At 56.9% G+C, this 24,583-nt stretch overlaps 7 protein-coding genes across 7 annotated transcripts; 3 read left to right on the forward strand and 4 right to left on the reverse strand.

The window, feature by feature from the left end:
- The first annotated feature begins 12 nt into the window (after positions 1 to 12).
- On the forward strand, positions 13 to 2,939 carry PTSG_07631 (uncharacterized protein). The gene is made up of 6 exons (XM_004991371.1): positions 13 to 539; positions 763 to 1,039; positions 1,293 to 1,335; positions 1,585 to 1,717; positions 1,969 to 2,148; positions 2,332 to 2,939. Exons 1-6 carry the CDS (start codon positions 54 to 56, stop codon positions 2,833 to 2,835), a joined length of 1,623 nt encoding a protein of 540 aa, XP_004991428.1. The 5' UTR covers positions 13 to 53; the 3' UTR covers positions 2,836 to 2,939.
- A 310-nt stretch (positions 2,940 to 3,249) lies between these two features.
- On the reverse strand, positions 3,250 to 4,580 carry PTSG_07632 (uncharacterized protein; the record flags this gene model as incomplete). Its single annotated transcript, XM_004991372.1, has 3 exons — positions 3,250 to 3,780; positions 4,047 to 4,165; positions 4,397 to 4,580. The coding sequence occupies 3 exons, from the start codon at positions 4,578 to 4,580 to the stop codon at positions 3,343 to 3,345; spliced, it is 741 nt and encodes a 246-aa protein (XP_004991429.1). The 3' UTR covers positions 3,250 to 3,342.
- Positions 4,581 to 5,344: 764 nt separating this feature from the next.
- PTSG_07633 (uncharacterized protein) lies at positions 5,345 to 10,444 on the forward strand (the record flags this gene model as incomplete). The annotated part of the gene is made up of 9 exons (XM_004991373.1): positions 5,345 to 5,620; positions 5,879 to 5,970; positions 6,115 to 6,155; positions 6,328 to 6,512; positions 6,714 to 6,924; positions 7,196 to 7,307; positions 7,539 to 7,597; positions 7,901 to 8,029; positions 8,323 to 10,444. The coding sequence occupies 9 exons, from the start codon at positions 5,345 to 5,347 to the stop codon at positions 10,164 to 10,166; spliced, it is 2,949 nt and encodes a 982-aa protein (XP_004991430.1). The 3' UTR covers positions 10,167 to 10,444.
- Positions 10,445 to 11,047: 603 nt separating this feature from the next.
- Positions 11,048 to 13,047, reverse strand: PTSG_07634 (uncharacterized protein). The gene is made up of 7 exons (XM_004991374.1): positions 12,953 to 13,047; positions 12,760 to 12,811; positions 12,496 to 12,575; positions 12,170 to 12,264; positions 11,844 to 11,996; positions 11,464 to 11,601; positions 11,048 to 11,270 (listed from the first exon to the last, which is right to left on the reverse strand). Exons 1-7 carry the CDS (start codon positions 12,999 to 13,001, stop codon positions 11,166 to 11,168), a joined length of 672 nt encoding a protein of 223 aa, XP_004991431.1. The 5' UTR covers positions 13,002 to 13,047; the 3' UTR covers positions 11,048 to 11,165.
- Positions 13,048 to 13,250: 203 nt separating this feature from the next.
- PTSG_07635 (uncharacterized protein) lies at positions 13,251 to 15,713 on the reverse strand. The gene is made up of 9 exons (XM_004991375.1): positions 15,516 to 15,713; positions 15,121 to 15,235; positions 14,894 to 14,953; positions 14,683 to 14,744; positions 14,436 to 14,491; positions 14,209 to 14,292; positions 13,980 to 14,068; positions 13,715 to 13,790; positions 13,251 to 13,500 (listed from the first exon to the last, which is right to left on the reverse strand). The coding sequence occupies exons 1-9, from the start codon at positions 15,617 to 15,619 to the stop codon at positions 13,298 to 13,300; spliced, it is 849 nt and encodes a 282-aa protein (XP_004991432.1). The 5' UTR covers positions 15,620 to 15,713; the 3' UTR covers positions 13,251 to 13,297.
- Positions 15,714 to 16,430: 717 nt separating this feature from the next.
- Positions 16,431 to 22,526, forward strand: PTSG_07636 (uncharacterized protein; the record flags this gene model as incomplete). The annotated part of the gene is made up of 7 exons (XM_004991376.1): positions 16,431 to 16,554; positions 16,828 to 16,886; positions 17,118 to 17,366; positions 17,589 to 17,695; positions 18,018 to 18,069; positions 18,291 to 18,381; positions 18,610 to 22,526. The coding sequence occupies 7 exons, from the start codon at positions 16,431 to 16,433 to the stop codon at positions 22,422 to 22,424; spliced, it is 4,497 nt and encodes a 1,498-aa protein (XP_004991433.1). The 3' UTR covers positions 22,425 to 22,526.
- Positions 22,527 to 22,669: 143 nt separating this feature from the next.
- PTSG_07637 (uncharacterized protein) lies at positions 22,670 to 24,050 on the reverse strand. Its single transcript, XM_004991377.1, has one exon. It carries the CDS (start codon positions 23,958 to 23,960, stop codon positions 23,124 to 23,126), a length of 837 nt encoding a protein of 278 aa, XP_004991434.1. The 5' UTR covers positions 23,961 to 24,050; the 3' UTR covers positions 22,670 to 23,123.
- Between the last annotated feature and the right edge of the window lie 533 nt (positions 24,051 to 24,583).

Consider the following 24,583-nt stretch of genomic DNA (forward strand, 5'->3'; position numbering starts at 1 on the left):
TGGCATAATTTTCAGCAACCACCAACCAAAGATAACACCCAGCACCACCAAACATGGCAGAGCCACCACGACCACCAGCAGCGCCCACAACGACGACCACGGCTCCGTCATCAGCGATGCCGCATGGAGCGCCGCCGCCACGTCCACCCGGCTCCATGCCGGCGCAATCCCCGGGTATGCCGCCTCCAACGAGGCCAATGCCACCGGTTTCGACGCCAAGAACAGCAGCAGCCACGCCACACACCATGCCGCGCATGCCCGGTATGCCGCCGACATTGGCGTCGCCTGCGCCTGGCGGCATGCCTCGATTCCCTCATACACCCACGCCAGGTAGGGGCATGTACCCACGCACAGGCCACCCGCCGCCACCGTCACCGCACGTGGCCTCGTCTCCGCGAACACCGGGCATGACATCGGCACGTCGCTACACGTACAAGGACTTTGAGGCACAGCTCTTGCAGGCCCTCAAGAAGCCCAAGTCCGGACCAATGACTCGCTTTGGCAAAAGCATTTTCCACCTCGCTGCGCAAGATCTGAAGGTACCTACCAGAGGGAAAGTGTGTGTGTGTATGCGTGTGTGTGTGTGTGTGTGTGTGTGTGTGTGTGTGTGTGTGTGTGTGTGTGTGTGTGTGTGTGTGTGTGTTAATATGCCTTGAGCGGAGTGCGCGCCCCACCATCTTTTGTCTCCCCCTCACTCACGCCATCCACACTGTCCACATGCATGCAAACACGCACAACCACTCCCCCTCCCGCTTCCTGCAGAGTGTGGATGATATTGCCAAGTATCTACAGGCGCAACAGGCTGCAAAGGTGTCCACACCAGCGCCCCAGGGCACAACAGCACCGCCAAAGCTGCCCACGAAGCCAACAAAACAGAGCACACCATCATCATCAGCGTCAACCACGGCAGCAGCAGGGGCAGGCGGGAAGGCGGGTGGGAAGCGTAGGGCATCGGCAACTGCTGGCGATGGGGATGAGAAGCGAGCGAAGAAAACGCCGGGGAAACGCCCCATTGGCCGCCCGCGCAAACCAGGAGCAAGTGCGTGCGTGCGTGCGTGCGTGCGTGCGTGCGTGCGTGCGTGCATGTGTGTGCGTGCGTGTGTGTGTGTGTGTGTGTGTGTGTGCGTGTGTGTGCGTGTGTGTGATGTCGCTCTGGTTTTGTTTCACAAGTCTTGGTTGTGAGACTCGGTACTCTGTGTTGGTTCATGGACGAGGTTGATGCCCAACTCACATCACAACCACCACCATCACCACCACAACGACATTGCATGTGTACCGTCATCGCATTGCAGAGACGCCGGCAAAACCGCGAGCAAAACCGAAGAAACCTGGCGCGTACGTGACAACACGTGCTGTGCATGCAGATGTGCGCGTGCATGTGTGCGGATGTGAACAAGTGTGCATGCAGATGTGTGAGTGCATGTGTGCAGATGTGAACAAGTGTGTTCAAGTGTGTGAGTACGCGGCTGATCCTGATTGCACTCATTTAACACACACACACACACACACATGCACGCAACACACACACATGCACACATGCACACACATGCACACCTACCTGCACGTGGCGTGTTGCCGTGACAGGAAAAAGAAGGAGGAGGACAAGGACGAAGAGAAAGATCTGTTGGATGTGGCCGGCGTGAACGAGGATGAGGAGGAGCAGAACTTGCTGTCGCACCAGCAGTTGATTGGACAACACATGCGCAGGGACCGTGTGGTTCGTTGCTTTGGCGTTTTTTGTTGTTGTGCCTGCAGGCTTGTTTCCACCTGAGTGTGTGTGCTTGCATCAAAGTGCATGCGTGCGTGCGTGCGTGCGTGTGCGTGTGTGTGTGTATCTGTGTGTATCTGTGTGTGTGTGTGTGTTCGCGTGTGTGTGTTCGCGTGTGCGTGTGTGTGTGTGTGTGTGCAACGCAAACTCGCTCTCCATGCTCACCACTGCCACCACCACCCCCCCCCCCGTGAGAGCAGGACCGGCTGCTGTTTGGGGACGCGGACCTGCAGCCGTACATCGACCGCCTGGTGCCGGCCGTCCTCGGCGACGCAGCGCAGGTGGAGGCGTCGGTCATCACTGCGCTCGCCCTCGCCCTGCAGGAGTACCTGCTCGATCTCCTCTCGAAGGCAAGGCGACGCGCCCGCAGATCCGTCAAGGTAACGGCCGGTCGATGCAGGGACGGGATGGGGGGGGGGAAGGTGGTGGTCCTGGTGGACTTGGAGGAGGGTGATGCGGAGGATGTGGTAGTTTACTCCATGGCGTCACAAACACACACACACACACATAAAACATCAAACATAAAACATAAATCTCCTCCCCTCCTACCTGCTTCCCTGTAGGTTCCTGCTGCGTGGCGCCCGCTGCAGCACGCGTTGATGGAGGGCGCCATGCTCGACACGGACGTCCTGGCCGCAGGCGAGCTCATGCACCTGCAACAGCAGTGCCGCGATGGGCAGCAGGCGCAGTCGTTGCCTGCAGGCAACGGAACGACAGCCAACGCCCCCAGCGGCAACATGAACTATGACAGCAGCAGCAGCAGCAGCGGTAGTGGAGGCGGCACAGCAATGCAGAATGGCGCGCGGGCGAACGGAACCACACATGGCCACACGACAACCACACCTGCTGCAACAGCAGATACGACCGCTACCAGCACGGGCAGGGGCAGTGGCGGCGAGGATGTGGTCGTGAACAGCCATGGGCGGGCGCTCGTGCGGACGGGGGTGATACGCGAGGGCCACGTGCGTGCGCTGTGCATGAGGCACATCTCGCACTCGCGTGCGCGGTTCATGTTCAGGCACCTCATGGGGCTGTCGTCAAACAGAGGCGCGCATCAGCCGAGGTGACGTGCGATGGAATGGGTTGTGCTACACGTGTGCTGGTGGGATTGTGTTGCGTGGTGTGGGGCTAACGATATGGGTTGGTGCACAGGTGATGGACTACGAACATGGGTGCAAGCGCATCTTTGTCGCTTGCGCTTTGCATAAAGTGTGTTGATTTGATTCACGCTTTGGCTCAGTTGTGCGTGGTGTTGCTCGTTGAAGCACAGAATATGACTAAACGACTGTGTATTGGGACATGTCATCCATTGCAATGACGGTTTTCGTTGCAAAGCTCAAGCACCCCCACCGCAGTTGTGCGGGATGTCCTCGTAACAATGTTTTCCCACAAGCCCCAACCTCCCGGCTCCATTCACACACACACACACACGCACACACACGCACACACACACACACACACACACACACACACACACACACACACACACACACACACACACACACACGTGAAGATGTACGACAACTACTATCACCAACCACCAATATCACCACTACTACCACCACGACGGCCACTCATGTGCTGGCTTCTTGCCCGGGTTCAGTTGTCTTTCCTTCGGCACTGTCTGCGCTGTCTTCTTCACCCTTGTCCTCCTGCTTGCCTTCATCATCGTCTGTCGCCATTGCCTTGTCAGATTCTTCTCGCTCATCATGTTCCGCATCCTCTTCCTCGTCGTCATCCTCCTCTTCGCGTTTCTCTTCTTGTTCTTCCTTCTGCTGCTGTTCTTTGTCTGCTGCATCTGTCTCTTCATGTTGAGCGCCCTGTGCTGCTTGTGCCGGGTGGTCTTGCGTCGCCTGGGCGGATTGGCTGCCGCCGACCACGGGTGGGGGCATGCTTGGGCCCGTGATTGACAGCCGCTCCAGCTTCTCCCGTTGCGCCACCAGGCGCTCGTGTGTCTTGCCCATCCCGGCAGTCACCTTGTCCACACTGCGCATCATCCGATTTGTTCGAACCTGTGGGGGAAGATGAGAGGGAGATGGGGAGAGGATGATGAGAGGGAGATGGGGAGAGGATTATGAGAGAAAGACGAGAGAGGAAAAGGAGGGGAGGGGAGATGAGGGAAGGAGGGAAAGGAAGAAGAGTGTGCATCAGGAGAGTGGTTGCAGTGAGGGCAGGACTGTGTGTGTTCACGCAAGCAAGCATATGCACACACACACACGTATACACAAACGTACACACACACACACGCACGCACACACACACACACACACGCACAGACCTGCACTTGTTCGAGGATGCCGTTGGTTTTGTTGACATTTTGCCTAGCTTCGAGCAGTTTGCGCAAGTAAGCGTCAATGTCCACGGCACTCCCTTCCAGCTGCCGAAAGCGTGTCAACTCTGTCAAGTGAAAGAGCAAGTCGTGTGAGGGTTTGATGATTGTAAGCGACACCTCAACCAACACAGAAATAAACGAGACGGTCAATCAGAGCGACAGACAGACAGACAGACAGACATACAGACAGACATACAGACAGACAGACAGACACACAGACAGACACACATACAGACAGACAGACAGACAGACAGACATAAACAAACAAGACACAACACAACACAACACAGACTCACCTTGGTGGAGCTGATCGAGGGCAACCCGGAGGGATTCTTGCGACTTTTGAGTGGCCTGTACATGATTGTCGATGGTGGTAATGGCTGGCTCAATCAAGTCCTTCAACCCTTGCCCAAACCGAGCCTTTGCCGCATCAGCATCGCCGCCACCGCCACCGCCACTGCCACCGCGACTGTCGTCCATCGCAAAGAAGGCCCCCAACTTGCCTACACGACAGCACAAACTGAGAAATGGCAAGTGTGGAGGATTTGCCATGTTTTATGGTGATTTCCGTTCCTTTGCGACGGCGCGCGTTTCGAATCAACAGCAATGCGTGTTCGCATGCCTCCACTGTCGTGATGCGTGCTGCTTCCTTGCGGATCACTGGCTTGGCAAAGCAGCGGCAGAGAAGGGATGCATGGTGGCATTGCTGGTGAGGGGCTCTTGCTGGTTGACGCGCAACTTCAGCAAATACCAAGCACGGCCGAAAAGTGTGTTTCCATTTTCTCTCCGTCCCCTTCCTTTGCTCTCCGTCACCTCTCTGCACCTGTCTCTTCATCATCGATCCCACGCCGCGCTGCAGATCGAGTGAAGCCAACGACACCGCCCAGCAGCAGCACTCGCCTGTTCATCCGTTTGCTCCGCACAGCCTTGTGGTACCTTCCACCCGGAGGTGGTCGGCCACACCCCTGCGCAAGCAAATTCACACCAGCACCAGCAGCACCAGCCTCACGCCACTTGATAGCACCTAGCACCAGCAGCTTACAGCACACAAAACAAACACAAGCCACAACACACACACACACACAATCCACACGAAAGCACACACACACACACACACACACAAGCCATAACACACACACACACACAATCCACACGAAAGTACGAACAAACAAAACATCAGCATAGCCACCATGCATCATTGCCGACAGCGTGTCAGCATGTTGATGTTCGTCGCGTGCTTGTTGATGGCCGGGGTGGCTGTCGCACAATCTGGATGGTCGCGTAATGGCGCGTCCGCGTATCACCGACTGCTGTTCACAGCGCCATCACCTGCAGAGCACAAGGACTGTGCGCAAAACCTCGACACCTTTGCCATCACCAACCACGCGCTCAGTCGCCTCAACTTTTACCGCAGATGGGCGGAGATGCAGCCCATTGCGTACAACGCGCAGCTCATGGCAGACGCTCAGTCTGCTGCCGAATCAGCGCCAGCCGCTGCCGGCGACGGCATCACCATCACGGTGTGTTGTGATGTGTATGTGTGTGTGTGTGAGCGTCTGCGTGTGTGCCTCTGTGTGTGTGTGTGTGTGTGCCTCTGTGGGTGAGCGTCTGCGTGTGTGCCTCTGTGTGTGTGTGTGTGCCTCTCTGTGTGTGTGCCTCTGTGTGTGTGCCTCTCTGTGTGTGTACGTATGTGTGTGCTGCGTATTTCACGTTTGTTGCAAATTCTTACCTTCAGCGCTGCTGTGTGCACCACCCACCCCATCCATGCTGGCCAACAGGAGTTGTCGGCGACACAGACATCCGTCCAAGTGAAGGGAGACTCTGGCGCGCTCGCCCTGGACAGCATCTTCAACACCGGCGACGGCACCACGTGGGTTTGGTTGTGTGTGCGTGTGTGCGTGCGTGCGTGTGTGTGTGTGTGTGTGTGTGTGGTTGGAATTTCTGTGCACTCGTTGTGTATGATGTGTGCCGTCTTACCATTGGTATCTGCTGCATGCTTGATGGTCGTCAACAGGGTACGCTCCATGCTTCTGAGCCAGGATCTCCAGAGCTTTGGTGAGTGCGATTTGTGCGCGCTAGTGAGTTGGCATCCCATGATTCTTGTCCACTCACCTTTGCACCCTCTCACATGCACACGCATGCACACACACACACACACACACACACACACACACACACGCATGCACACGCATACATGCACCATGCTGCTGCGTGTTGTGCGCCGCAGGTGTGGGCACGACGTGCCAGTGCGGACAAGAGCTGACGGTTCTTCTGCTGCAGCACCCCGCCACCCCCTCCAGTGCATCTGCAGACTCGTGGGTTGCCTGGCCGCCACACGGCTGGCTGCCGTACACTGCCCTGCCCCACTCCAACCTCTTCTCCTTCCACTGGCCCGGTGTTGCCATGGACCAGGTATGCGTTGCGTGCGCGTGTGTGTGTGTGTGTGTGTGCGTGTGTGTGTGTGTGTGTGTGTGTGTGTGTGTGTGCTCTCGTTGCGCTCATGTATACAGCCCCTTAAGTGAATGCTGCGTTCCTGTTTGCTTGTATGGACGCAACACTCACCGTCACAACTCTCACAATCACCATCGTCGCAATCGCCATGTGCTGTATCAGGCCACGGTAACGGTCATGGATGGATATGGGCTGCAGGTTGCGTCGCAGATTATCAAGCGCACGCCCACGCTCGTGTTCTCCGTCAACTACAACCACCGCCGCCTGTACGAGGACATGACACTGCATGTTCAGGTCGACACCAACGTCGTTTCTGCCGCCCACCCTGAAGTCGTCTCGTTCTCCTCCTCCATCTTTGATCCAGACGCACGAGGTGAGGGCATGCTCTGTGGGTGTATTTGTGTGTTGTGTATGTGTGTGTGCGTTATGTGTGTGTGTGTGTGTGTTCTATGCCTATATGCCTGCGTGTGTTGTGTGTTATGTGTATGTTGGGGGGGGGGATGGCACAAATAAGTTTGATTCTTGCTGTAAATCTTTGCATGTGGTGAAGCTGCTGCTCTGTCGAGTGTTGAAATTACGGTGAACCTCCCTCATACCACTCACACACGCACATATACGCCCACCACACTGCACTCCCGCGCCAGACTTGTGCTGCTACCACAAGTTGACGCTGTCCACATCCTCGTCATCCGGACAGATGTATGCTGGCGTGTACGCGTACTCCCACCAGGAGCAGTTTCTTCCCGTCTACGTCAGGTGCGTGCGTGCGTGTGCGTGTGGTGTGTGCAGGGTGTGGGAATGTTTGTGTTGACACACAGATGCATGCTGGAAACCAACACACCGTCTGTTCCCGTAATCCATTCCTTCCTCTCATCTCATCCCATTCGCACACACACACACACACACACACACACACACACACACACACACACACACACACACACACACACACACACACACACGCTCTGTCATCTGTTCTGTGCGCAGACTGGACAATGCGTACATTCTGTATTACACCGCCAACCGCTGGCGCATCGCTGCTCTCGGTTAGTGCGGATAGGCGTGTTGCTGCCGCCTTGGTGTCGCTGCTGTTGTTGGATGTGCTCACAGGCTGTCAACATGTGGTCACCATCATACAGCCAACACAACACGAATGTTGTTTTCCAAACGCGCACATGCACGCACAACTTTTTCGCACATCCACGTCCATGTACTGACCCACTCTCACTTACCCGCATCCATTCTGACACACACACACATACTCACGCACACACACACATTCTCACGCACACACACACACACACGCATGCATGCACCATGTCCACAACCTACATTGGGCACACGTGCAGGGGCTTCGCTTGATGCGCGCACAGATGTTGCGACTGCGTTTGCACCCGCTGTTGCATGTCCGGCAGACATTGAAGCACACTTTATCTCCGTCGCCTGCCCACTCACTGCCTTTTCCTTCGACATGTCATGTGCGTTTCTCGCCCAAGTGGTGGTGGCGATGGTGGTGGTGGTGGTCTTGTGGTGTTGTGGTTAGGAGTGCACACATTCTGTGTGTGTGTCTGTGTGTGTGTGTGTCTGTGTGTGTGTCTGTGTGTGTCTGTGTGTGTGTGTGTCCGTCTGCCCGTCTCTGTCCATTGTGGTTGGTCCGACACGTTGTGTGGGCAGTTGCCGTCGTGACAAGAGCAATCATGCAGCACTGCATCCCCTGTTCATCTTCTCACATCCTCTGCCCCTCCCCCTCCTCAAACACACGTCTGCACAGGCAACAAGCCGCTGAGCACGACACCATTCCCAACCACAACAGCTCCACCCCCGCCACCAACAACAACAACACCTGACGATGGATTCAGTTCCTCCACAACATGGACATCGACATCGTCGTCCACATACTCCAGCACGGCGTGGACAACATGGGAGCCTACCAGCGAGTACGATGGAAACACCGTTCCACCAACACCCTCCACCGCCCTGCCGCCAGGACACACCACCAGCGCAGTCCCGTCGTGGCCGTTTGAGTTTCCGGATCCGGACTTTGCCATTGTGTTCATTGGGGCGGACCTCGGGTCCACATCCCCGCCACAGCAGTTCACGACGGCGTTTGACGCCGCCCATCTGCTCTTCATTGTGCAGGTGCCCACCACCGGTGCCTGCACGCAAGCATGCATCAACTACGGCGACACGTGCAAGGGCGTGTTCCTGTACACGCAGGGCGGTGTGCTCGTCTGCCGTGCGCTCGCCCACCACGGGGATTTGTGGTCCGGTGCGCCCTCCACATTCCAAAGCCTCAGCCTTCGCCGCGTGACCACGAGCGGACGCAACAACGACGACGACGACGATGATGCCATTGTTGCCGGTGCGCCTGTGCCATCCGACGATGAGGCAGTCAAGGCTCCAAGCGGTGGCGATGGCGGTAAGTTTGAGGGCGACGTTGAGCCGGAGACACAACCGCCAGCACCAGGCGTGACCACCGCTGTGCCGCCGACAGAGAACAACAACAACAACAACGGTGGTGGTGGTGGTGGCTCATCCTCGACTGACGACTGGAAGCGCCCCGAGTTCATGACGACCTCACCTGCGTACGAGTACGTGCACACGGGCGCTGTGGGGGATGGCCTTGCGTTCACCACCGCCATCAACGTGAAGCCTGTTATCAAGGCTGTGGATGTGGCCAATGCAGATGATTGCGTGCACGAGTGCGATGCGCGGGAGGACTGTGCGGGCGTGTTTCTGTTTGTTGTCCCCGACACGGCAGACACGCTTCGCTGCCATGTGCTGTCGGCTGTTGGCGATGATGGCGGCATGCACACGTCGTTTGTGTCTGTCAGCCTGCGCCGCAAGAGCAACCACCCGAGCGCCGTGCACGCTGCTGTGACGAGTACATTTGGCCACCACGACCTGACGTCATGGGCGGTGGAGGCGGTGGGTGCCCTCCCAACATATGCGCAGGGCCTTCGCTTCGATTCGGTGCTCGCCGATGACGGCAGCAGCAACGGCGTCGTCACACACGAGTCGCTTGACAGCACGCTCGCAGCATGCCTCAACTGGTGCAGGGCCAACCCAGCCACATGCGCTCGCGTGTATGTCGTGCCTGCAAGCACGAGCTTTGCGGACAGTGGCAGCAGCAGCAGCAGCAGCAGCAGCGCCACGATTGCCGCAGTCAACGACGTTTCGTGTCGGATGCTTGGTCCAGCCACCAACGCCCTTGCATCGCCCGCGTTCGTGCCAACATCCGGTGTGTCTGCCAGCCTCCGCCTGATTCGTGAGGGAGAGACGGTTGTGGATGTGTTTGGCGACGTGCGTCCGGAGTTTGAGTTGCGGTTCACGGGCGGCGCCGTGGCCACATCCCTCTCCCGCCAGTTCTCAACAGCACCGAGCAGCAGCAGCAGCAGTGATGGTGGTGATGGTGGTGGTGCTGTGATTGTTACACATGCGGGTGCTTCTGCGCTGGAGTGCATGGCGGCGTGCGTTGCGGATGACACATGTGCGGGTGTGTACGCGTGGGTGGCGTCGCCATCATCGCCCGTGCAGTGCGCGCTGCTGAGCGATATTGGAACGGTAGCAGGGGATCACACCACCGTCACATCCATCAGCCTGGCCAAGCGATAGACGACACCGTGAAGCTGACAATGACACTTGCTGCTGCTGTTGCTGTCGTTGCTGTTGCTGTTGTCGCTGTTGTTGTCGCCACGACTTTCGCAGCAACTCGTTCCTATTAGTTGCTTTGTGTTCTTATCAGTCGTCACGGGTGCTATTATGATTACTTCATCATCTTCATCTTCATCATCACCCCAGTGTGTCACATGCTCTATTTGATTTTTGTACAGAGGGTGTGTGTGTGTATGTGTGTGTATGTGTGTATGTGTGTGTGTGTGTGTGTGTGTGTGTGTTGTTCATATGGACTGATGTTACATTATGTGCCAAGTTTCGCTTGACCCGGTTTTGAGCTGTTACTGTGACGTGAAATGTGCTGTTGTGGTGATGTGACATGTGTTACCGAGCAGCCCAGCAAGAAGGGGCGTGACTGCTGTTGCCCTGTGCTTGCTTCGAGTGTGAGACATTACTTGCTGCTTTGTGTGGTTGTGTTGGGTTGGTTGTGCTGACTTGCTTGCCGCATAAACGTTGCAACATTTACCGCCTGCTTGCGTGCTAACTGCTGTTGTGTTGAGGTTGTTGTGCACTTGTTGATTTCCTGGGTGTAGCCATACTCTGTGGTGTACCATGTGCTGTGCTGTTCACAGTGCTCCAATCAAACACTGTGAGGGAAGAAATGAACGTCGTGGGGCGATTACGGTTTAATGTGTCGGCAACCTACAGAGGAGAGCGCGAGGAAAGACGTTTTCGGTCATGTTGAGCCAGCGTGATGTCTGCGTCAACACATACACGCACACAAATGGAGGAGAGCTTGCAGTGGATTGCTCAAGACTTAACAAGGAAAAGCATGTACACGAGCAGTGTTGGTCCTCTCAACAGCAGCAGCAGCAGCAGCAGCAGCAGCAGCAGCAGCAGCAGCAGCAGCAGCAGCAGCAAGAACAATCATCATCATCACCACCACCACCACCACCATCATCATCATCATCATCATCATCATCGCCATCATCATCATCATCATGACGATGCCAGCATGGCCTTCTCCTCGTCTGTCAGGAGACCCATGCCCATATCCAGCGTGTTGATGAGCAGCGGAATGTGGTGGCGCTTCAGCTTCGAATCCTGCTCAATCAACATGTGGTGGTGTCAAGTTGCATCGCCATGAGATGATCGTGGTATTCGTGCCAACGAACCATCAACCAACCACACAGCAAATGAACCAAAACAATCAAGACCCAGCAAACAAGCAAACAAGCAAACACACACACACAACACGAACAAACACACTCAACAAAAAACAGCCACACAACCGCACCGTCTGCAGCTTTGCCATTTCGTCGCCGTACGACTGCACGAGGAGGTCGCGCAGCGACTCCCGCTCCTTCTCATCGTCGTCGTCATCGCCGTCATTGGCATCGTCGTTGCTGTTGTGGCCACCCTGCTCACCAGTTGCCTTTTGGCCAGGTATGTGGGAGTGCGTGTGTGTGTGTGTGTGTGTGTGTGTGTGTGTGTGTGTGTGTGTGTGTGTGTGTGTGTGTGTGTGTGTGTGTGTGTTGGGAGTGGACGATAAGGTGAGGCGCTGAAAAGAGGTAGTGGACACAGAGCACGGGTGGAAGCACACGGAGCACGGGTGGGTAGTCGCAACGGGCAGCAAGAGCACGGCAAAACGGCAGCTAGTGGCGTACTGCCATGCACCTGTTGCTCGTGCTGTGCCTGTGCTTGCTGTGTAGACTTGAGCGCCTTCTTTGTGTTCTTGACAGCGCGATCGGAGGCACGCTGCACGGCCCGCCACAGGCCAAAGTCCTCGTACTGCTGCTCCAGCGGCTGCGTTGGGTCTGTTTGCAACGCCTGAACACAGCACGAGCAGGTACGCATGTTGTAAGCGCTGCGATGACGGTGATGGGGGATGTAGATACTCACAGCAATCGCACGGGACGTCAAAATGGGCACAGATTGAAAGGGCCGACCAGAAGCGATATGCCTGCCCCATCTCCCCGACAAACAAACCCACAGCAGCTGACCCTGATTAGACGAGGCCAGTCGCGCTGAACTTGTGGCTGTCCTTGATGCTGCTGTTGTTGTTGTTGTTGTTGCTGCTGCTGTGATTGTCTTTGCGCTGCATCAGAAAGCGGAGGGAAATGGAGTAGTGCACGGCGAAATGAGTGAGCGTGTGGTATGCAGGACGTTAGGCAACGGAGGAGTCAATACGCATGCATCACGTGGACGTGCGCACATCCAAAAACCCATGCACACACACGCGCGCGCGCAACGCACATCCACGCACAACGCGCACACGCACTACACACATACACACAGGATCGCATACAGTTGGTCTGTTGCCACACACCTGGGTTGACAATGTGATCGATGAGAGTGCTCATGTGTTGTGCGAGGAAGACGTTGCGATCAGTCAAGGACGCGACCACGCTGGTTCGAGAAACAAGAGCATCAGCAAGGTGAGGAGCGGTGAGCTGTGTTTTGACGGAGCAGAGAAGGGCGGCCGAGTGGCTGCACATGCACACCGCAAAGGTCACACCACGTGTACACGCCGCAAAGGTCACACATCGCAATACAGCTCGCAACGCAGCAGCGTCGCAACACCGCGTCTTACTTTGCCTGCTCCTCTGTGCTCAGCTGTGCGAGTGCCTCCCTGTCAAGTGGACCTGATGATTGTCAATGGAGGAGACAATTAGTGTGAGTTTTTTGCACATTTGCTTGCTTTCACGTGTGTTTGTGTGATTGTATGGAGTGCGTGGGGAGCAGCGCTGCCACGTGGGTTTGCTCATTGCGGGTGTGTGCCTCACCGGGCAGCTCGACTGCGCTCAACACGTCGTCCATCTCCAGGTGCGCCATCGTTTGCGACTTGTCTTCTCTCAGGCCAAACAAAAACCACGTGTGTACGGAAAATCTACTAAAGATACCATACAATCGCCAATGTCTTGTGTGTGTGTGTGTGTGTGTGTGTGTGTGTGTGTGTGTGTGTGTGTGTGTGTGTGTGTGTGTGTGTGTGTGTGTGTGTGTGTGTGTGTGTGTGTGTGTGTGTGTGTGTTCTGTCTCACTCTCGCACTCCACTCACTCTCGCACTCCACTCGCTCTGCATGGTGTGCGCTTCTCCTTCAGTCCTCGGGGTGGTGGGTGGAAGGAAGCGTTTACTGGGGCACGTCTAGGTTCTTGTCGTGGGCTGCATCGGGCCACTGCTCGGGCGTCTGCGTGACAAGGAGCCCACACGACCCAACAATGATGGTGAACACAAACAACAGGCCCACAATCACGCCAGAGAGGATGGGGATGCTGAACCACTGCAGGGCAACCTCGTGACGCTGCTCAGGGCGAGACGCAACATAGGTCGGCTCTGCACCAGGGGGTTGTGTTGTGTTGTGTTGTGTTGTGTTGTGGACGTGAGTTGGACGTGGGTGTAGTTGACGTGAGTGATGGTGCTTGGTTCAGCAGGTTCCTCTCACCCTCAACGTAAACGCAAAACACAGCTGCGAAAACAGTTGTGTTTGTGTGTCATGTGTGTGTATGTGTGTGTATATGTGAGTATGTGTGTATGTGTGGTTGCTGACCTGGGAGGAGGCTGAGGCGCTGCTGGGCGATGGAGGGCACGGCGGCGGAGCGGCGGGCGCGGGGACGGGCTGCCATCTGTCGTGCAGTGATGGGTGGGGGGGCGTATCATTGGCAGAGGGTCACGTGAGAGGAGAGGCAGGTGGATGAAGAAGAACAGCAGAAAGCAGAGAATCGCACACACACCCACACACACACACCCACACACACACACACACACACACACACACGCGCGCACACACACACACACACACACGCAACGCGTACGGTGGTGGGGGTGGTGCCGAGAAAGGCGACGGTCATCGGGGCGTCAACGGCGGCGTCAACGGTGGACACAATCGACTCTACTGTCGCGTCTATGCACACACACGCATACGAGGGAGAGCACATTGGAAGGAGGGAGAGACGCGTGGCACGTGGATGAGCTGGCAGGTTCGGCTAATTTGGAGCACGGAATGCACACACAAACACACACAGAGCAAAAGAGGGTGCGCACCTGTGGTGAGCATGTTGCAGGAGGCGCGGCTGGGAAGGCGGACAACAACAACAGCACTGCCCTGCACAGCCTCGGCGGTAACATCTGCAAGGAATCCAGACAGGAAGCAGTGACATTCAAAGGTTGAGCTGAATCGCGAGACTTGGTTCCACCAAAACAACTCGCGTAACCACGCGCTCGATCACACACGCACGCACACACACACACACACACACACACACACGCACCTGCAGCATCGAGAACGATGGATGACTCAGCCTCGTTCACGAGAGCCAGCAGGTCGCTGTTGGCGCGAGTGAAGCACGATGGACAGAGAGTGGTCCAAGACAAACAAAAAATGCATGAGTGGTGGCAAAGGACCCCATAATCATCGCAGTCAGGAGAACACGCTTACTGCAGTCAAGAGAACAACCGTATTGCTCTCCACCGGCTACCGCATGAGCGACCACGACCACAAACCAGGAGCAAGCGTACCTGTTCGAGAGAGGAGTGGGTGCTTGGGCGAAGGCGCGGGAAGAGGCGCCAGCGTGTGCCTTCTGCTCCCATGCAAAACAGCAAACAGGGCATGCGATGACGGTGGTGAGAACGAGCGGGGGGACCGCAGCCTTAAGCGTATGCATCACAAGTTTGCATCATCCAATCGCAAGCCCAAGCGACGAGCACCACCACACAGTGTGCGGCTCACCTGAAGGAAAGGTGTCTCTTCTGTGCTCTGAGAGAAGGTGGTGAGGTCCTCAACGGTCACCTGCACGCATGATGGACAAGGCGAGTGAGTGACCAAAAAGAAAAAACATTACGGTGTTGTTAGCGCAGTGCACGGCAGCTTGGTTGGTTGGTTTGATGGTTGGTTGGTTGGTGGGTTGGTTGGTGACGCTTCACTTGGCTTGCATACAGACAGGTCACAACACATACGTCTTGTTGCACGAAGATGAGGGAAACGCGCTCGGTGGCTGCCTTGGGCTGCATAAAGGAGGCAACGAGCTGCTCTGAGGTGGCGGCATCTGCCACGTTCAACGACGCCAAGCTCCTGACGACGACGACGACGACGATGATCACGTGAACGATGTGAGCGTTGTATGATGTGAGCATTGTGTGCGTGTATGCATGCGTGTGTGTGCGTGTGTGTGTGTGTGCTGTGACCTGAAACGATCAAACAATCAACAAGCCTCACAAGAGCAGCTCGCCACAGTCACGACAAACACCAAACTCAACACACACACACACAAACAACAACAACCAACACACACACACAACAACAACCACAACACACACACACACCGCTCACACGCACAAACCACATAACTCACTCATCCTGCGACCATGCGAGCATGGGTTGGGAAGCCAATGCGGAGCAGGCAAGGCACGCCAGCACAGCCAGCGCCACAAGCACAGTACGTGGGCTCATCATCATCAATATGGGGAGCAACTCAACAAGGGCGTGTGGTGGTGAATGGTGCTGCTTGTGGAGCTCCAGATTGAGGTTGCGACAAATGATGGATATCTTCATCTAAATATCGGTTGGTAAAAGATGTAGATTTTCCGTGTATGTTTTCATTTAATCATCGGCCATCCGGTAAGCCCCACAACTCAGCTGCTGACGCGGAAAAACAGACAGCAACGTTGTCTGCTGTTGTGTGCCGCGGCGTACGTGGCGGTGTGGTGGCGAGGAGGAGCAGCAGCCAGGGCTGCCTCGTGCTTTGCTCTTCGTTGATGGGCTATCTCCAGCTCGTTGGAGAGCAAGTTGAGCAGCCCCTTCAACTCCACTTCCTGTCTTGCTTCCTCTCCTTTCTTTTTTTTTGTGTCATTGTTTGCTTGCCTGTCCGCATCTTGGCGCGCATACATTCACACTGGTTCTGTTCCCTGTTCGTTGGCACGCACCACCTCATCACTTCATGCACGCGCGCGCAGGGAGAGAGAGAGAGAGAGACAAACAATTGACCAAGGGGCTGTTGTTGAAGATGATGGCGTACCTTCTTGGATACCGACGTTATGACAAGGCGTCAGTGGCTGTGGTGCTGATGGTGTTGGTCCTCGGGTTTCCCAGCTCGCAACGCCCCCAGCTTCAGGCCAAGCCGTCGAACGATCTTTCACCGCGTTGCACAACGCCAGCCACACAACACAACTGCAGCGCAACCGGCACTGCAGCCGTGCCGTGGCTGCTGGATCGAGGACCGCCGCCGCCCTCATCAATGTATTCATCGCTACTGGCGCATGCGTTGGAGATGGAGCCCAGCAGCCTCATGCGGGAAACCGTGGATGGCGATCTAGCCAGCACGGTGGACGACACGCTCACCTTTGATGAATGGCGCGACTTTGTTCGAGGCCATGACTACGACGTCACTCACGGTACGCCGCGTAGCCTTTGATGTTGCATGCAAGTACAGCTCTGCGTGTGTGCGCATGTCTGTGTGTGTGTGGGGGGGGGGGGAGGCAAGGTTCTGTGTGTCCGTGCGTCTCTATGTCTGCGCATGCGTGCGTGTGCGTGAGTGTGCGTGTGTGCGTGAGTCTGCCTCCGTGTCTGGCGCTTGTGTGTGTGTGTGTGTGTTCTGTGCCTCAATCCGGTGATGCTGTTGCTCATGCCGTGTTCGTACTCTCGCAATGCTGTTTGTTCCTCGACAGTGCCGCCATCTGGGGATCATTTGCGCGCCAATTATGCGTCCGACGACTGCGGCGCCCAGGTACCGCCATCGCCACCCGCCGCTGCTGCAGTTAATGCAGCTCTTTCGCATGTGCATGATGCCATGCCAGTGTCGGCAACTCACACACTCACGCACTGAACGTGTCGCGTGTTCCTTGCTCCTGCGATGTGTGTGTGTGTGTGTGTGTGCGTGTGTGTGTGTGTGTGTGTGTGTGTGTGTGTGTGTGTGTGTGTGTGTGTGTGTGTGTGTGTGTGTGTGTGTGTGGTGCAGATGGTAGCTGCGAGTCCGGACATCAAGAAGGCTTCGGCGGTGCTGAGCTCAAACCGCGACTCATACCTGATGGTGCCGTGCAAGGCGGACACGTGGTTTATCGTGGAGCTGTGCGACCACGTGCTGCTGCAGCAGATCACCATTGCCAACTTTGAGCTCTTCTCCTCCATTGCCAAGACGGTTGAAGTTAGCGCGTCCGAGCACTACCCAACAGAGGAGTGGGAGCACATCGGCACCCTCCACCTCAAGGTCACTTTGTCGGCTGTTGTGCACGCATACGCATATGTGTCGTGTGTGTGTGTGTGTGTGTGTGTGTGTTGTCGTGTTGCGCGGGAACAGTGCATGCAGGCACACATATACAACGGATTTGCACACCTGTTTCGTTTTGTCGCAATTCAACCTCGGTTTACTCTGTTCGTTGCTGGTGTAATTCTCACGTCCCTTGATATCACGCACGTGCGCACGCAACAGGATGTGCGGTCGATACAAAAGTTCCAGGTGGAGAGCCAGCAGTTTGCCAAGTTTGTTCGCTTCCACGTCACAGAGCACTACGGCTCGGAGTTTTATTGTCCCCTCAGGTACATCTTTCGTGCGTGCATGCATGCATGGATGTATGTGGAGAGAGAGAGAGAGAGAGTGTGTGTGTGTGTGTGTGTGTGTGTGAGTGTGAGTGTGAATGTGTGAGTGAGTGCGTGTGTGTGTGTGTGTGTGTGTGTGTGTGTGAGTGCGTGTGTGTGTGAGTGTGTGAGACAGAGAGGGTGTGTGTGTGTGTGTGTCTGGCATTGCTTCTTGTGCACATTGGATTGCACACCCTGTCCTGCTCTCACCGAAACGCGGATGCACTTGCCCCTGTGCCAACACCCCCCCCCCCAACACACACAAACACACACGTCTACACAGCGTGGTGACGTGCCGCGGTGTGACCATGATTCAGGAGTTCAACTTCTTGCGGGTATGGATGATCTCAATCGCGCAACAGGCGCCCTCTTGTGCACACACACACACACACACACACACACACACACACACACACACACATACACACACACACACACACGACCTTCCCCTCGCTTCCTTTCAGTGTATCGTCATCGGCCTCGTGTCTACCATCTGTTCACGTTCACTTCTAACGCGCATGACCGATTACATACGTGCGTGTGTATGTGTGGACAGGCGCAGGGCGAGCCAAATGGCTTGGATGAGAACAATGCAGATGGCGCCAGTAGCCAGCAAACCAATGCAGCCCACACATCCTCGCTGGCCCGTAAGCTCACATGCTTGTATGTGTGTGTGTGTTTGTGTGTGTGTGTGTGTGCAAGTATGATGATGGTTGTTTGTTTTGTTTGGTTGTTTGTTTTGTGTGTGTGTGTTTTTTTTTTTTTGTTTCTGCCTGTTTTGTTGTTCACGTGTGCCAGCCTTGCAGGCACAGCAACCCCCTTAACATGAATAATATGTCTCCTCTCACCTCGCGCCTCGCTCGGATTGCCTGCAGGCACGGTGATGCAAGGGGCGCGACTGGTTGGGCAGCTGCTGTGGGCGTCAGACGATGACCGCATGCGCGGGTCGTCACCGCCGGCGATGGTGGTGGAGGTGGACTCGGCTTATGATGACGACGAGGAAGAGGAGGAGGAGAAGGGTGAAGTACAGCAGCCACAACAACAGCCACAACAACAGCAACACCACCAGCAACACCACCAGCAACACCACCAGCAACACCAACAGGAGGAGGAAGCGCACAATGCAGGTGGCGCCTCGAGCACTGCCAGCGACAGCAGGAGCATGGAGGATGTGGGCGCAAGCACACCCATGAACACTGACATGCCCGCAGATGTGAAGCCCACTTCCGACACCCACATCGACACCCACAGCGCCGTGGATGGTCGTGACGGGAATGCAAGCGAACGGCAACAGGAGCAGCAGCGCCAGCAGCAAGGGCAACAACACGACCAACCCGACCACATGCGCGCTGCTCGAGAGCAAGAGGAGACCGCTGGGCGTGGTGATGGCGCTGACGGTCGAGGAATGCATGTGGATGGTACCGATCATACGCAAGGCAGCAGCACCCAGGAAGAGGGTTGTTTGCCTACGTCTGCGCTGAATGACACGAAACCGTCATCACTGGAGGCTGCATCGCACGAAGCCACGCAAGCAGAGAACGAGAGCACAGCAACACCACCGTCATCATCATCATCATCATCATCATCAACATCAGCTGGTGCAACTGACGATGCACGAGACCCACAGCAGCAGCAGCAGCAGCAGCAGCGACGTGGGGTGGGATTTATTGTGTCTGTTGATGGTGAGAATGAGGACGATGAAGGTGACATGCACAAACACGGCAATCATGCTGCTGCTGATGATGATGATGATGATGGCGCGACAGGTGCTGGCGACAGTGCGGAGAAACACAACCAAGCAGTCCCAACCACCACTCCTGATCATGAGGATGGCACAACATCAGCACCAAATCAATCGCCGTCGCCGTCACCGGCACCACCGCCCAACACAGCTGGAGACACGCGGGACGCGCGAGACTCGTCGCTGATACGGGGCGGCGCTGAGACGCGGGCTGGCAGTGATGGTGGTGGTGGTGATGGTGAGGGAGGCAACGCGGAGCAGGTAGCACCGTCAAGTGGGCGTGTTGCTGATGCTGCAGACGGCGGTCACAGCAGTGCAGGTGAGGGTGATCATGTGCCACCTCCTTCAACGCACGCCGCTGATACCGTTCCTGCTGCTGGCCAGGGTGAGGATGATGAAGATACGGTTGATGCCAACCCAGATGACGAGTTTGCGATCCGCGCCCGTGATGTTGTTGCAGCATCTGCACGCATTGCCGACGACAGCACTGACGGCGGTCGTGGAAGCGCTGCCGTGGCCGCGGGCACGAAGGCTCAGGCGGGCGGCGACAGCAACGGTGGGCCTGATAGCGCCGAAAATGCGGGCACGCCTGCGCGGTCGCCAGCGCCACGGTCCTCATCCTCTTCTTCCTCCACAGTGTCATCGAAAGACGAAGCGCCGGCGCAGCGCTCTCGGGAACCCGCAGAGCTGGACGGCCGCGACGAAGACGCTGTTGATGATGCTCTTGCCGCAGCACCGCACAGCCAGGACACCACCACGGACCCCGCCTCGGGCGATGCTGCCGCTATTGAGGGTGATGGTGATGGTGGTGGTGGTGGTGATCATAGTGGCGCTGGTGAAGGTCGTGCCTCCGGTGGCCTCTCTAAGGTCGCTGCCCGCCTTGTGTCTCTTTCCCAGGGCAAACCGCACGCATCAGCACAGGCGGAAGGAGGAGATGAAAACACGCCGCAGCACGAGCAGCACCAGCAGCACAAGGAGGGAGCGGGTGCACCGTCATCGCCCAAGGCGCCGTCACCTGAGCAGGAGCACGTTGGGTCGAACTCGGTTGAGGCAACAGCAGATGCATCACCCAGCACAGCGAGCTCACGGCCATCGCCACCAGTACAATCGTCGTCATTGTCAGATGCATCCGGGTCGGTGGTGCGCGGTGACACACCCACACGAGCTGTGCCTGACACGTCGACCCCCAGCGAAGAGGATGCCAGCAGTCCTGATGCGGACACCAACCCCGACGGCATTCACCCCCACCGCGAACAGCAACAGCAGCCGCCTCAGGTCAGCGCGCCCGTCAGTGCAGATGGAGATGACGCGGTTGGCGCTCTTTCGAGCAGTCGTCAACAGCCGTCGGATGCAGTGGCCCAAGACACTGCTGGCCGTGCATCGTCGGGTGACGCAGCTGCACCGCACGCCAGCAGGCCGCCGCAGCACACGCGGTCATCCCCACAACGGACGGCCACGGCCACGGCAGCGCTCACCTCATCATCTTCGCCATTGCGGCCAACCCGGACGCTGCCGTGTAACGCGTGCGCAGCGGTGCGGTGGGGCTGCCTGCCCAAGGCGGGGCGTGCTGGGCGCCCGCAACACACAACAACAACAACCGCCACTCCCACAACAACTACCACTGATGCTGCTGCCCATGATGGTGCATCTGATGGTGAGCAGAGGAACGGCAGCGGTGACACAAGGGCCAGCGCGAGCACCAACGATGATGAAAGTAGCAGCGACGGCACGCACGAGAGTGCAGGTCGCTCTGCTGCGTCTCCATCGCCGCAAGGACGGACAGGCGCACGAGGGTCGGAGCAGCTGTGGTGGTGGTGGTGGCAGTGTCCACAACTCAACATGACCAACACGGTCAACATGATCAGCGTGGGGATGGCGCGGTCTTCCGCGCAATGCCGCACCGACAGGTGCACGATGGCTGGTGGCCTGCCAACGGTACCCGTGCAGCTCCACCGCCGCCACAAGGCACCCGACGCAGCAACAACGACGACCAGCACAACCACCAACAATGGCACCAGCAACAGCAGCAGGGATGATCAGCGGTCTGGCCGCAGCAGCAGGTCATCAGACGAACAGCCCGTTGCCGTGGGCGGCAGTGTCCATGCGAGCGCAGCCACCAGCGCCGACAACGCCACTGCACATGCCAACGCCACGCACACGACTGACCAGACCCACAGGAACGCAACAAGTCCAGCTCCCAATGTGCACAAGACAGCCAACACGGCCGACACGACAACGACGGCAGCACCAACACCGGCAAGTGGCGGTGGTGCCGGCGCGCCCACTGCTGGTGTTGGTTCATTCACCTCCCGCTCCAAAACCGCCTCGTTTATGACGCACTTGCGGGCGCGGATTGCGGAGCTGGAGCGGGACACGTCGCTGACAGACACGTACCTGAATCAGCTGTCGCAGCGCACGCGCCGGCTTGAGCAAGACCTGACATCCGCTGTTCGCACGCTGCGCGATGACGCAAGCAGCACGCGACATGACGTCATGAGCCTGCATGCAGATGTGTTGCTGCTGCGCGCGGACGTGCACCGGTTGGAGTCGCTGGTGGTTGTGGCGACGGCGCTTGCACTGTGCGCGCTGCTGTTGGTGTGCACGGTGGCAGTTGGCGGCGCTGTGGTGTACCTTCGAGTTGCCCGCCCTTCCCATGCAAGCTCTGCTGCCCCCACAGCCGTGCGTGGCGGTGGTGGTGGCGCGACGACCGTGTCGACTGCCGCCTATGGTGATGGCCACTGCAACAACGGCGGCCAAAGCGATGCCAACCTCAACGGTGGTGGTGATCGTCATCGTGCTCTTGGTCGTGGTGGTGCTGTGGGTGTGGCTGATGTGGGTGTGGCTGCTACAACCCCTCCTTCTTTGCGAAAGCGCAAGGTGCACAGCAACGGCAGCACTGGTCTTCGCATCCACACACCTCCGCGCCCGAGACACGCAAAGAGGACCTGACAAGGATGACGATGATGATGATGCTGCTGGTGATGCTGCTGCGCGGAACGTTACGACTGTGTGTGTGTGTGTGTGTGTGTGTGTGTGTGTGTGTGTGTGTGTTCTCGCTGGCAGCCAGCTTACGTTAGTTATTGGCTTTTTTCGCAGTTGTGCCACACTGATGTGATGCGTGTTACTTCATTGAATTTCCTCCCCTTCTTTTCCTTTCCCTACATGCGTTCAATACCCTCTTTCTCTTTGAACCACTTGACATACGTACCACCGTGGTTGTGTGGTATTTATTACATGTCGCCAGAGCAATTCACCGCACAAGCAAAAGGGGCCAGAGGCGACGAAGAACAGCACACATGGACGTTTCGCCCTGTTACACACACGCACTCACGCACGCACGCACGCATCGATTGTACACACGAAAGCAAGCAACTGAACACATAAGCAGGGGACCTACGCGTGATGGCACGCGAACAACCGTCTGGCCATCAAAACCGAAGTGTCATCACACACAACACACGCATACACACACACACGCATACACAACCTCTCTGTTTTCTGCTTCTTTCTTCTGTCTCTGTCTCTCCTGCTGACTCACATACACTCTTCCTGAACGAATGTTTTGTCACCAACTCACCACCTCACCAACTTGCTGCTGTGGGCAGTCGAGCAACACCACCCTCCGCACGACGGCGACGCAGGGGGCGTTCATCTGAGGAACTTGTTGTAAAAGTTGGGGTACCTGATCTTGATTCGCTTAATGATGGACGGGGTGGTGCTGACGACGACGAGGACGCGCGGTACGGTCATGACCTTGTGCACGCTGTACGCTGCAATGAGGTTGCCGTACTTCGGGGAGACCCAGTCTGGGCTACCGCCAAAATAAGAGAAGATGGAGTCCAGGAACGGCTGCACGTCCACGCCCATGCTGATGGCTGTGTAGTAGAGGCTGAGGTCGGCGGTCCCGAGGAGGAAGTAGTACACGGCCGCAAACTTGCCATACCTCCTGAGCATGTAGCGGAACTTCTGCATGGAGGTGAGGCCCTGCATTGCCTTGCGGTCGCGCTCTTCCTCGTCCTCCTCGGCCTCCTGCTTCTGTGGCGCTTGGCCAGCGGACGCTGCCGGGGACGCAGAGAGGTGCTGTTTGGAGGTGCTGGTGCTGCTGGTGCGCGTGCTTGAGCTGTACAGGCGGGCTTGCTGCAGCTGCACCATTGACGGCGACGCAGGCAGTGGCAGCCGGGACAGGTCTCCAGCAGACATGTGGGCTATCGCCAGTGCAGTCGCATTTGCTGCGGCTGTGTGTGAGGTGGCAAAGGCGGCTGGCCCGGCGTTGCTGCCGCTGCTGCTGGTGCTGTTGGTGTCGTCACAGCTGTGGGTGTGGGCAGTTGACAGAAACAGCCTGGATGAACCACCTGTGGCTGAAGTGGATGCAGGGAAGCGGGCCACACATCGCGATGACAGCAACACGGACGTCCTTGCGTTCGACACAGCTGGCATGCGCGCCAGCGCTGCGCGTCGCAGCAAGGCCAGCGATGTCGACAACATGGTGTGCGTTGAAGAGGGGGGTTGCTCTTTGAGTGTGCTCGTGTGTGTGTGCTCGTGTGTGTGTGTGTGTGTGTGTGCTCGTGTGTGTGTGTGTGTGTGTGTGTGTGTGTGTGTGTGTGTGTGTGTGTGTGTGTGTGTGTGTGTGTGTGTGTGTGTGTGTGTGTGTGTGTGTGTGTGTGCGCGCGTGGAACTGGTGCTCGTGTGCGGTTTCTGGTTTCGCTGTCTTGCTTGCCTCAGCTGTTTGAGTTTGGAAAATTGGTGAAAGCACCAACGAAAATTCAAACCAACGTGGCAAAGCACAAGCAGGCAGGCGAGAAAGAAAGGTTGCTCTTTGAGCTGTTGACTTGATGTGTGTGTCTGCTGTGACTACTTGATACTTGAGGACTTGTTGACGTGAAGACATGACCTCGTTACTCGTTCAGTCTCTTCTGCTCTTCTTCTCCTTCTCTCCTTCTCCTTCTCTTCTTCCCCTCTTCCCTCTCTAGTGTTTTGTGTCTCTTCTCCTCCTTCTCCTAGTCTCCTCCTTCCTCCAGATGAGCTTTGTGTGTGTGGGGTGTGTGTCAGAGCTTAAGAGCAATAAGAATAAATGCCAATGCTAAGGAACTGGAAGCAAGCAGAGTGCA

Source organism: Salpingoeca rosetta, assembly GCF_000188695.1.
Source record: "Salpingoeca rosetta unplaced genomic scaffold supercont1.20, whole genome shotgun sequence".
NCBI classification, from domain to species: Eukaryota; class Choanoflagellata; order Craspedida; family Salpingoecidae; genus Salpingoeca; species Salpingoeca rosetta.